Source organism: Gorilla gorilla, chromosome 10, assembly GCF_029281585.2.
Source record: "Gorilla gorilla gorilla isolate KB3781 chromosome 10, NHGRI_mGorGor1-v2.1_pri, whole genome shotgun sequence".
Classification (NCBI taxonomy): Eukaryota; Metazoa; Chordata; class Mammalia; order Primates; family Hominidae; genus Gorilla; species Gorilla gorilla.
Window position 1 is genome coordinate 98,385,250 of NC_073234.2, and position 13,107 is coordinate 98,398,356.

Here is a 13,107-nt window from a genome sequence, read left to right on the forward strand (position 1 = left end):
GTATAGTTATGTAAAATTAGCATACATTCTTTTCAATCTGTCTTTGTTTAGGACTCTAGAAGCCACAAAAGCAAGATGATAAGAACTGAATTAAGATGTAGATGTAGGGAGTAGACAGTGCCATAGATTTTAAACAGTGACATGGATTTGGAACAAGGCACACCCAGCCCTACTGCAGATTACCTCCTTGAGCATGAGGTGACTTGTGCTGCACTCTCTGCTCCTCAGTGTCATAATCTAGAGAGGATTAGTATGGCCTAAAGTTGTAAGGATTTATTTACAATTTTATAAAGTAACTAGCACATAATAAATGCTCAGTGAATTGTGACAATGGGCATTTATTATTTTAAAATTATAAAAACAATATCCTGGAGAATGATTAAAAATATGAAAAAAATTTTGAATAAGGTATATAAATAAAGGGACAAATTAAGGGAAGAAGAGACACAGTAAAAACCTAGGATTAAGAAAAAGAGGACTGTAAACCTCTTTACATGTAAACAAAAAGATCAGAGAAAGGGGATAATTGCAGGAGGATGGAAGATTATAGGTAACCTTACAAATAAGAGAGTATACATTGTGCTCAACAGTCTAAACAGTTCTTTAAGGGAAAAATAATGGATTGTTTCCATTATTCCATTATTTCCGTAAGTACATGCTCACTTAACTGGGTAAATCACAGGGGCTTTTCTCTGTAGCTACAAATCTCAACATGGCTCATCTTGGAGAACTCTGTAGTGTCTATGAAGTTTGTGTTGTGTGAAGATAAATTGAATACACACACACAAACACATTGGTAGGGCAGGGAGGGAAACAGTTGCTCCAGTCTTACCTATTTTGACTTGGCAAGCAAATCCACTTTGAGGTTCTTGTTTACAATTTATTCTTCTGCCTTAATTAAAACAATTGCTCTCAAAGCTTGTGTGCCCTGCTATTAACTATTCTGTGCTTTGCTTGACACATCTTGAAATGAATATCTCAGAAAAGCCCATTGAGATGGTGTGGGAGCACACTGAGAAGACCTGGAGCTCTCCTAGGAAAAGGATGTTTGGGCTCTTTGAGCTGCCTCTCTCCATTCTCATTACTGCTCTAACTCAGTCTCAGAGGAACTGGCTCCTTTCTTTAGTTACTCAGAAAATGTGTTTGAGTCCTCTTGTATACCTCATCTCTTTCCTTACAACTCCCTAGTGTAAGAATGCACCCCATTCTATAAATGAGGCTGCTCACCTCTGGATCTCTAATAAGGTTGTATTTCTCATCTAGTTGCATCCTTCTCTTCCTCTTTAAGTGATAAAACCCTGAAGATAGTATGAAGCCCCTCACGAACTTATTTTCTCTTTTGAAGCATTCTTTATCCCTGTTGAATCTGTATGTTACTTAAACCTGTGATGAAATTGTGTTACCTTCCATTCCTTGTCCCTCTCCCGATTCCTTCTCTCCCTTATAGCTTCTCGCCTCCTCCCCAGTCTCCCCCCTTCTTCTTAGCCGGCAGAAATTCCCACACCCTGTCAGACAGTCATCATAACTCCCTCAGTGGTTTTCTGGCATTTCATAACCCTTTTGCAAAGAGTCAGGGGAGAAATAAATTCAGTAAAGTACTTCAAACCTTCCTGACCTCCTTTCCAGTTGAGCACAGGGCCCTGGCCTTCTGTTTCTCTAATCTTCTTCACACTAGACACCTTCCTTGCCACCTGTCCAAATCAGGACAAATTCTTGGTCTCGTGTTCACTTAGGAACAAATCCAGGGCCTCCCAGTCTCACAATAAGCAGTCCAGATTGATCTCTTGGGTATCTTTTCCTTGTTCACCAGGCCACCTGTTTTCTTGGCCGGTAACTGTGGCACATTTATCACATTAGGCCTGTCTCACGAAAACCAGCATTTACTAACTTAGGCTGCCAAGGACATAAAAACACAAAGCAACAAAACGAATAAAGGGAAGGCTAGAGAGATTAGTCTGAAAGAGCGAAAGCATATTTGAAATGCCATGGTGACTCAGAAAAAGACACTCAGCAAGGCTCCTTTCAGAGAGGCAGAAAGAGAAGAACCCCCTCTGTACTTTTAATTATCTCAGAGAATTAGCGTTAACAAGCTATCACTCTTTAGTAGTATCCCCTACCTACAGCTAGTCTAAAGCCTGACTGCTGTGTTATCATCAACCCTCTCTTACCAGGAGTGTGTTACTACCCTCTTCTAGTAGAAACACCCCATAAATGACTTGCTTCAATTCCCTTTTATGCACTCATCTTGTTACCACTAGATGTGACTAAAACCAGTTAGCCCAATTACTTCCATCTTGGCTTTTCCCCATTTCTAATCATCAGAATCTTTTAAAAAGTCCCCAGGTACAGATAGTTGCTTCCGGGATGCTGGCAATGTTCTGTTTCATGATCCAGCTGCTGGTGGAACAAAACCAAACCAAAATTACCTCCATTCAGAAATAGAAATGATGCATTCAGCCTGTGATACCTCACACCTCCTTTTCAAGTTTATATGAGTTTTGGTGTGAAACTATCTCTGTAATCTCCTCTCTCCTCTAACAAAATGGAACTTCTTCAAGGATAAATATTGTGTTTATCTTTGTATGCCCCCTGCAAGTACTACCATATTTTGTGTATAGTAGGCACAATATTAATTTGGGGGGTACATTAACCTATGAAAGAAACTATCTTATGTTTTCAGATTATTTCCTCTTCTGTTCGCAGTCTGTTGAATTTATTTCACAATACAATAGCATATAATAGGTATTAGACAAATTGCATAGTTTGAATTGTTCCGAAATTAAAATATATTTGAAGGTATGATTGATATCTGGATTTTTTGTGTTTTCCAAGGGAAATTCAGGGTCCTAATATCAGAGCCACCACGTTGCTCAAATCCAGAAACCACCATTCAACTTCACTGTGAATGGTACCTTTGGGAAGCATGTGTGGCCGTTTACTGCAGCTCTGCCTAAGATCACTGCAAGATATGGAAATATGAATAGGAAAATTTCTGGTGATAAATGCTGGATAGGTTCTAGCTTGCTCTTAAAGATGAGAGCCACATAGAGATATTATTAATATTAGTTGGTTCAGTCCTTTCATTGAACATGCATTTATTAAATCTCCAAAGTGTGCCAATAAGTAAGAGAGAAGACCACTGGGATATCTGGGGAAAGAACATTGCAGGTAGAGGGAATAGTGAGTCAAAAGACTCTGAACCAGGAGCCATTGTTCCTCTGATGTATTACAGGAACAGTAAGAGAGGGTGGGGAAGAACCTGTGCTGATCATAGCAAGCTGTGTAGGCCAGTGTAAGGGTTCTTGAATCAGCTGTAGAATAACAATCCAATTTCCATTTTACCAAGATCACTCAGACTGCCGTTTTGAGAATACCCTCTGGATAGAAGTATGGGCACTATTTAGGAGGTTATTGCTGTCATCCAGGGTGATGTGGTGGCTTGAGGCAGAATGGTATCAGTAGAGTTCAGATGATTCTGGACACATTTCTATGATCAAATGTCATCTTCCAAGGACAACCACTTTAATGCAAATGCTGTTTTCTAGTTGTTTTATAAAAAAGATTTTTATTTGATTTTGAACAGTTTTAAAGCTACATACGAATGATTTTTTTCTAAAGAGAATTGTATCATAACACCTATTGCAGATTGTTTTAGCTCTTTAGTTGCATTGATCCTGAGTGAATTTTTATAATATTTTAGTAAAAAATGCCAGTCACAATTAATCTAGGGAGTTTATATGTAGAATTTTTACAAAGCAGGATTTGAGCCTATGGCTTAAGGCCAGCTTACATTTTTATGGATTTCTACATTGCAGACAACTTTTTAAATCCAGGAATTAATGAAAGATTGGTCTTCACAAGCTTGCCATATTGAAATGTTGGTAAAAATCTACTGAGTACTTTAAATGGTTCAGTGAGAGAATTGTCCAGAGAAGAAATGGTATTACTCCGATGTTGAAACAGTTCAATACAAAACAATTGCTCTTTCCCTTTTCCCACTTTAGCCCATGAGGAGATTTTATGCTCTTTGTCTCTGGATCTCTAGAGAATGCTTCCTTATTTTATATCATCTGGTTTTCCCTACTCAAATTACTTTAAAAAATAATTTCTCATCTCATTTTTTTCATTTTTTTCTCCCTGTAATTTGTGATAATTAAGATGATAATTAGCTTGGGTAAGACAAATTACAACCAAAGAAATGAAGTGTAGTAGCAACAGTACACACATGAGAACAAAATAAATTTTACTTATGCTGTTTGTGCTTTTTTAATTTATAATTCGACTCAATTATCAAATCATAGAATGTGTTTGCTATATATGAAAAAGAAGTGGTTTCTCAGAAATCTATTGTTCCCTGTGAAGGATAAAACTTTTACCTTTCCTTATTTTAATGACTTTTAGAAAGTAAACTGATATTCAATGAATGTCTTATTTATATACATATATCTATCTATACACATATGTGTAAACTAGTCATTATGCCCCATAATTAGGGAAGACAATGCTGTTATAGATAGCTGGTCGCTTATAGGGCAGGAAAGGGCACACACACACACACACACACACACACACACACACACACACACACACACACACACACACACAGGAGTGTCTGGCGACCATCAGGTGATGATCAGGCAGTTTTTAACTGTTTCTCTAAAGTAATAATTGTTCACAGCTGGCACAAGGGAAAGCTGGCTCCTAATAGACAGAAAACACCTGAAAGTGATGCTCAGCACCTTCCTGATAAGATCTCAGGAGTTGTGCGAGTGGGGAGAAGTAACACATCACCCCAGAAGTATGCCAGCCTATAAAACCCCAAGTCGAAAGGTCAAGCCTCACACTTGCCTTTCAAGTCACCCACTTAGCCCTCTCCCAAGTGTACTTTCCTGCCTTTTATTACTGTTCTAAAGCTTTTTATTAAACTGTCACTTCTGCTCTAAAACATGCCTCGGTATCTCCTTCTGCCTTATCCCCCTCTGTCGAATTCATTCTTCTCAGGAGGCAAGAACTGAGGTTGCTGTAGACCCATACGGATTCGCCACAATGCCAGATGCAAATGATTACCAGAAGAGCTCAGCCTGCTAGCTAATCCCAGATGTCATCAGAGTCCAGAGTATGGTGAAAAACATTTATTTTGTTTTTCCCATAAGACACTGATTCTCAAAGTATGGACACTGAACTGGCAGCATCAGCATCACCAGGGAACTTGTTAAAAATGCAAATCTCAGGCACTATCCCAAACCCACTGAATCTGAAATTCTGCGGATGGTGCCTTGCTCTCTATTTTAGTTCAAGTCCTCCAGGTCATTCTGTCGTGCTCTAAAGCTAGAGACTAATGAAAAAGGTAACTTTGCAGGCCCTGTAGAATCCATCAGTCTAGACAGACTCTCCAAAGTGCCTGCCGTAATCGAGTTTCTCTTTCCTTTAGTCCTGGCTCTACCTTGTAGTATACCTGCACTACCTGAGCCTCATTAGCTGTTCCTACTCACTGAAACTTGGGGCTTGTCTCAGTCTTGATGGGCATAACAGTAATTCTTCAGGGAAGAGCACCTGTCTTTCTTGCCATATTTATTACTTCCGCTAGCAGCGATTCAATGCCTTATTGTACAAATAGTTCAGTTCCCAGTAGTGATGAAGATGAGAGGACTGAGATCCACATTCTGCCACATGTGCTAAAAGTGGGGTGACCATATTGGGACAATTCTGATTTCCACCCTTGCTTCAGCATAATTAATACTCCCTTTTACTCTTCTAGGTGCTCTAATTTAGTTGGTAAATTATATTTCAGTGAACCTAAATCATAAGCAATCCTAACATTGTTGGAAACTGGTCTAAGAAGGCGTCACTAAGAAGGAAATGTTTTGGGCATAAAAATGAAAGCTATCTTTTTACAATAGGTAGGCCAGACAGAACTGGAGATTGGGATGGGACAAACTTAGAGGCTGAGAGATCTTAGTGGCTGCAAGTTCCAGACAAAGATGGGAAGCAGTAGGTTCCACTATGGGAAGCCCAATTAATAGTTTGAAGGGGCTAGTGTCTGGTGGAAGTGGTAATAGATAAAGCTGACGGGAGAGGGGTGATGTGAGGTAAAGTCTTCCAGAGGGGCAAGGGAAAATTTTGTTTCTTACTGTTGCCCCAATAACATATCACTTTAGGTTCTTTGAGTAGTTCTTAGAAAGAAACCTACTATTCTTTGTTTCCCTGTACAAACACAAGTTCTATGTATTCGAAATGTTTATTGCTCTATTTTCCATCAGTTCTCGGCTATATTTCAATGTAATGTAGCAGAATAATAATTTACTTTCACTTTTGTTTGAAATATTCAAATTCAGTTTAAAAAATACCAGCCAGATGATTCACATTCCATAATATTCTGTGCCTTTATCACATAGCAGAACACTAATGTGGGACTATTGAGATTTGTGGCCTGTTGAGAACAGAATAGAGGAAAATATCCAGATACCTAACTGATGTGTTGTGATATTGTTTTTCTGAATATTAATATGGTGAATGAATTTTGCAGTTATAAAATGATCATATCGGAATTTTTTTCTGTCACCGTTTACCCTACTAAAAATTATATGTTCCATGTAGTTTTTGGAAATTGTTTACAAAGCACATGTTGCATGGCAAAGCTAATTTAAAGCATAAAGAAATATTATTAAATGATGATAAAAATAGTTAATTTGATTTTACAAAATTAACGATATTTCCTTTTTTGTTGTTGAACAGCAAAGATGCATTTGGCATTGCTAAAGCTTCAAAGGCTTTGCCCTGGACGTTGCTTGTAAAGGGACCCCTTGTTATGGGTATCATTACTTAATTGTTACATTTTTCTAACTATTAATATAGATTACATTTCAGAGTTAATAGCTGCCTGTAAAGGAAAAAAACAATTAATAATTTCCTACATTATCCTTTGTTTGAATACCACATAATGTATTAATGCATTTGCTTAAATATTATGTTTTGAATACAAGTAGTAATTAATATTGTGTTTTAATTTAAAAAGCAGTTTGTAATAACTATAACTGACTGAAGGATGGGGTTAACCTGGCAATCTTTATGAAGCTATATATGAGGAGATAAGAATATTTCATTATGCCACAGATTATCTGATTCTTATTTTACTGTTATATAAAAAAGTACCATATATTTAAATTTCATTTCATATCTGTATCTGTAGAGTTAGCATATACAAGTATTTCATAAGTAATGTGTTTTTTATTTATAAATGTAACTTATTTATAATTCTGTTTTCTTAATTTTCTAACCCAAGAATTAATGTTTATTTGTTCTGGGAGATAAGAAAGCCACAGAATGTTAGGCGACAAACTAAGAAAGTGATATGAAACTTCTTGTAGAAATAGATGAATGATCTCCAAGTCTTAGTCTTAAAATTTTGTCGCTTGCTTTTGAAAAAAACAGAAAGTCTTTATAATCGTAGGCTTACCTTTACTCAGCATTGTTTACTAACTGAAGTTTAGAAATACTTAAATGCAAGCAGTGACATTTATTTATTTATTTATTTATGAATGAATGAATGACAGGGTCTCACTCTGTCGCCCAGGCTGAAGTGCAGTGGCGCAATCTCAGCTCACTGCAACCTCCGCCTCCCGGGTTCAAGCAATTCTCCTGCCTCGGACACCCTAGTAGCTGGGACTGCAGGCACCCACCACTGTGCCCGGCTAATTTTTGTATTTTTAATAGAGACTGGCTTTCACCATGTTGGCCAGGCTGGTCTCGAACTCCAGACCTCTGGTGATCCACCTGCCTTGGCCTCCCAAAGTGCTGGGATTACAGGCGTGAGCCACTGCGTCCAGCCAGCTATGGTTTATTTTAAATCCTTAAAATAGAGGTATTTCTTTTTTATTGAAGAAATGGTCTTTTGCGTTAGAAGACAATTTGTAATATTCATTAAGTAAACAGTAAATAATGGGCTCTTTGGCCACCAGAGAGCATTTAGCATTTTTATTTTTTTTGTTTTTATCTTTCCCTTTTATTTTAGGTTCACATACAGGTTACACATGCATGGTACATGTGTGGGATACACGTGCAGGTTTGCTATGTAGGTAAATTGTGTGTCACAAGGGCTTGGTGGACAGATTATTTTATCACTCTAGTAATAAGTATAGTACCCAAGGGGCAGTTTTTTGATCTGCCCCCTCCCAACTTCCACCCTCAAGTAGCTCCTTGTGTCCATTGTTCCCTTTTTGTGTCCACATGTACTCAACGTTTAGCTCCCACTTATAAGTGAGAACATGGTGGTGTTTGGTTTTCTGTTCCTGTGTTAGTTTGCTTCAGATTATGGCCTCCAGCTCCACCCAGGTTACTGCAGAGGACATGATCTCATTCTTTTTTGTGGCTGCATAGTATTCCATGGTGTGTGTATACCACATTTTCTTTATCCATTCTACCATTGATGAGCATTTAGGTTAATTCCACGTCTTTGCTATTGTGGCTACTGTTAACAATGAACATATACATGCTTGTGTCTATGATAGAACGATTTCTATTATTTCGCATATGTACACAATAATGGGATTGCTGTGTAAAATGGTAATTCTGTTTTAAGTTCTTTGAGAAATCAGCATACTGCTTTCCACAGAAGCTGAACTAGTTTACATTCCCACCAGTAGTGTATAAGCCTTCCCTTATCTCTGCAACCTTGCCAGCATCTGTTATTTTTTGACTTTTTAATAATAGCCATTCTGACTGGTGTGAGATGGTATCTCATTGTGGTTTTGATTTGCATTTCTCTAATGATTAGGGATATTGAGCATTTTTTCACATGCTTGTTGGCTGTGTATATGTCTTCTTGACATTTTCAAAGTTTTATGTTTTTGTGTGCAACTCAGAACTTAATCATTTTTATAACGATTTTTAGTACTTTTAAATTCTTGAACTTTAAACAAACATGAAACCTCAAACAGGAAGAGATAATAATTATACCACAACTTGAAAAACCTGGCAACTATATGGATGGCTTCAGCGTATGTTTGTCATCCTTTAATTTGGTTTTTATTTGAATATCCGTATCAGATAAGGCTTAGCATTACTACCGTTACTGTTCAATCTCAATTAAAAAAGTGGCCTATTGTCTCTGTCTGTATATTTATGGCATTAAAATTGGGCCTAACTTTTGTTTTCTTTACCCTCACAATATGTTTCTGGGATAGCATTATATAATAATTTTTGAGGTACAGTTGAAAGAGTTCTGTGACTCTGTCTGCAGTAATTCTAACCTTGTAAAGCTAACCTGAAAGTAATCTCACAAATCTGAACTTGTTAATATTTATTCCATAATTATTATTAAATCTAATTGAGTAAATTAATGCTTAACCTACCTTCCTATGTTTATCAGTAATTTAATATTAAATATGAGAAATGCATATTCGTCAATATGAATATACCTGTTTGTACATATGCGTCAGAGACAGGAGCTGTTTTAATGTAATAACAATGGAAATCAGCTCAACTCATATTTGTAATATAGCTTTAAATTTATTCATCGTATATCTTGCTGAATAGTCTATAGACGATTTCTTTTTAAGAAGAAAAAATGTTTAAATTAGCAAATAGAAACCTTGAAATGTTCCATAGTTAAGCAAAAGGCATATAAATAATCTCTAAATAATGAGTATGTTATTAAATCTTAGCTTCAAATCACCTTTACCACTGTACTTATTTTTCTTTAATAACAGCTTTATTGTTTCATGGGATTTTCTGAGTTGAAGCTCACTGGTTTTTATACTTTTCAGGTCAGTTTCTTCTGGAAGAAGCTCGTCTCATAGAAGCAGCTGAGATGGCAAAAAAAGCAGCTGAACTAGACAGCACAGAGTTTGATGTTGTCTTCAATGCTGCCCACATGCTCAGGTTAGTTTTTTTGCTGCTATGCCTCAAAGCCTAGGCTTTGAGAAGGTAATTAATTATACGAATTTTCCCATCATACACTTTATTCCACATTCTCAATGTGAGTCAATCACGCTGCTTAACTATGTAAAAAATTAGAAATATTGTATTCATTATAGGCTATTCAAGCTTATCCAGCTGGTGGCCCACGGGCCACATGTGACCCAGGACAGCTTTGAATGCATTCCAATGCAAATTCATAAACTTTCTTTAAACGTTATTATGAGGTACTTTGCTTTTTCTTTCTTTCTTTTTTAAGCTCATCAGCTATTATTAGTGTTACTGTATTTTATGTGTGGCCCCAAGACAGTTCTTCCAATGTGGCCCAGGGAAGCCAAAAGATTGGACTCCCCTGGTCTATGTGCACCATGTGTAGGGCATATGAGTTTTTAGGACTTTCTGAAAATTACTGCGACCTCCTTTCCCTTCCCTCTAAAAACTGCTAGTCATAAAATACAAAAAGGAAACTGCAAAATGGAATATAATACATGTCTAATTAAATGTCTCCAAAGCAAAACATTATGTCATAAACTGCATCTCAATATTTGTGTTTTTATGTTAATTATACTGACTGTGGCATGTGGATACATTTTAATGTTTAATAGTGGAGAGGATTATCAAATACAAGTATACTTAAGGCCCATGAAATTCTCAAAATAGCCCTGTGATCAACACTATTTGTTTGTCGTGAAACAATACATTTTTTTTAACTTTTAATTCTTCTGTTTTCAGAAGACTATTACAAAGGCTAATTACAATGAGAGCAAAAAAACTAAAATATAAGGCCAGATTATCAGGTTTTTTTGTGTGTGAATATAAAGAAAGTCAATACATCCATAAATGGTTCTTTAGATTAAAGGAGGATGTTTTTAACTGGTTTTAATCAAATGATTTATATCATTGTTTAAAAAGCATTATTTGTCATGTTAGTTATATATATATGTACATATAACTCCTCCCATATTCTTACTTGAATATCACTTCATTAAATCCCTACTTAAATGCTTCATTAAATGACTTCTATACTGTCGTCTCTGTGCGTGGCTTCCAGGGATAGATTTGTAATTACATAGATTACTCTTACAAGGGAAGAATAATAACAGAGAAGTTGGTTCACAATTGGATGGTTTTAAAATGAGGACATTTGAAAAAAGTAGAAGGACTATTTTTTTTAGCTTTTAAGATGATTGTAGATTCACCTGTAGTTATAAAAAATAATACAGAGACATTTTAGTTGAATGTCATCATTCAACATTAATGTTAGCATCCCTAAAGTACTTGTTTTGTGATGAACTCAAGAAAGCTGACACCTACAAAGGGAAATCAGGATTCAATTGACTATTGGTATATTTATAAAATAAACTGAAACCAATCTGCAAGAGCCTTCAATGCAAAGATAATTTTTAAAAGACACCTCAATTTGTGTGACAAGGTTAGGTACTGTTACAGAGATAAGGACTTTTTGTTCCTCATGAATAAAACACTATGCTTGCAGCCACAATAAACAATTTGCAAGAATGGGGAAGCACAAATACACACAGGCAAATTCATCTTGATAATAACAGATGCTTTTATCAACAAGGCATTTTGCTACATATTAAATCCATGTCTGAAATTCAAGGTCTACCAATAGAAACCCATTATAAGTGTATTACAAAATAAAGTCCTTGTTAAAGACATCACTTATGATTTTTTCTTAGTTGCCTTAGTGCTAGAAACCAGTGGAAAGTTTTTGTTATATACTGGCAGTGAGGAAATCTTTAGGATTTATTTTCAGAACCTCCTCTCCGGCTTTCTCTGGTCTGCATCCATCATTAAGTTGCAGTCAGTCGGTACCCTCCTATATTGACTTCAAGAGTGACCACAGCAGCCTGACTTTCTCCTACTCAACTGGATGGCAGTCTTCGTGAATGTTTTTACTTAGCTTTTCTGTTTTTCACCTCTGTCAAATTCAAGCATTTCTGCAGTGCTTGCTGTCAAGCTGAATACCAGTCTGTTTTCTTATCAGTTGAGAACATTCAGGGCTTTGTTTGCCTAAAGGAGTAAGAAAGGTTATTGGTTTCCCCTTGAATATGCTTTTGTCAAAATGGTCGGTTATCAAAATTTTGCTTATTTAATGTTACATGTAAATTTTCTCCTGGGGGCGATGCCACATAGTTCTAAATTAAGTTTGATATTCTTTCCTCAGGAACTATGTTCTTTTGAGAGATATTTAGGAGACAAAATTGACAGGGTTTAGTGACCATTTGGGTGTGAGAGAGACTGGGTGTCTCCTGGTTGTGTCTCACTTGGTTCGCTGGATAAGTGGTTTACCCACTATCCCAAATCAGCAATTTAGGGAAAGTTATAGTTCAAGAAAAGGTTTCAACATACTGATTTAACTTACCTTTTCTTGGCAAATTTCCAATGTAATGACCAAAAGAATCTATAAATGGGGGGAGGGGAGCGGGAGCTACTCATTACAAATATAGCAAAAAAAAAAAAATTGTCATTCCATCTGAATGAGATTAGATTGGAAGAAGTGAGATCCTGAGGCCAGCCATCAAGGGGCAAATATTTATCTTACTGGGACCTTCAAGAGGTTTGAAATTTGAGAAATTTCCAATAGACCCATTCCAGCTACCAGAAATGGACAAAGATCTTTCTCTGTAGGATAAGCTAATATAAAGTTTTGAAATATGTTATTCAATTTGGCAGTTCAGATAAGAATGACAAGTCAGAGGTATCAAAATAAAGGGCCTCAGTGAAGCAGGTTTACATTAAAAACATAAGAGCCTGTTAGAGGGTCTCTAAATTCCTGTCATCAAAGTGCTTCACAAGAACACTCTGAGGTGGAAGTAGTATTAATGTCATTCAGAAAGTTTGCTTGGCCCTTTGTTTTAGAGAACCACAGTAGGATTGCACTTTCCTGCCTTCCTTGAAGCTGAAGTCCTGCATGCCTCTTATTTGTCAGTGAATGTGTGTGAATGTGATGTATGGCATTTTTGAGCCAAAGCTCTAAGACTCAGTGCTTTTCCCTTTCTCTGACTTAGAAATTGTGGAAACGTAGATCCCTAAGTGACGAAAGAGAGACAAACCTCCCTCCTCACCTGCGTTAGATAGGTTCAATGATTGAGAAGTAAACTTTGTTGTCTTAATTCAGTGAGACTTAGAAGGTGTTTATTCCCAAAGTATAACCTAACTTAGCTGATA

General features: G+C 36.6%; 1 protein-coding gene across 2 annotated transcripts in view; it reads left to right on the forward strand.

The window, feature by feature from the left end:
- Positions 1–13,107, forward strand: part of TMTC2 (transmembrane O-mannosyltransferase targeting cadherins 2) — a 446,120-nt gene that overhangs the window by 352,236 nt on the left and 80,777 nt on the right. For both annotated transcript variants that reach the window (XM_019039349.4, XM_063694185.1), the window contains one exon: positions 9,765–9,879. In XM_019039349.4, coding sequence (XP_018894894.1) covers positions 9,765–9,879 — 115 coding nt within the window. The remainder of the gene's footprint in view (positions 1–9,764; positions 9,880–13,107) is intronic.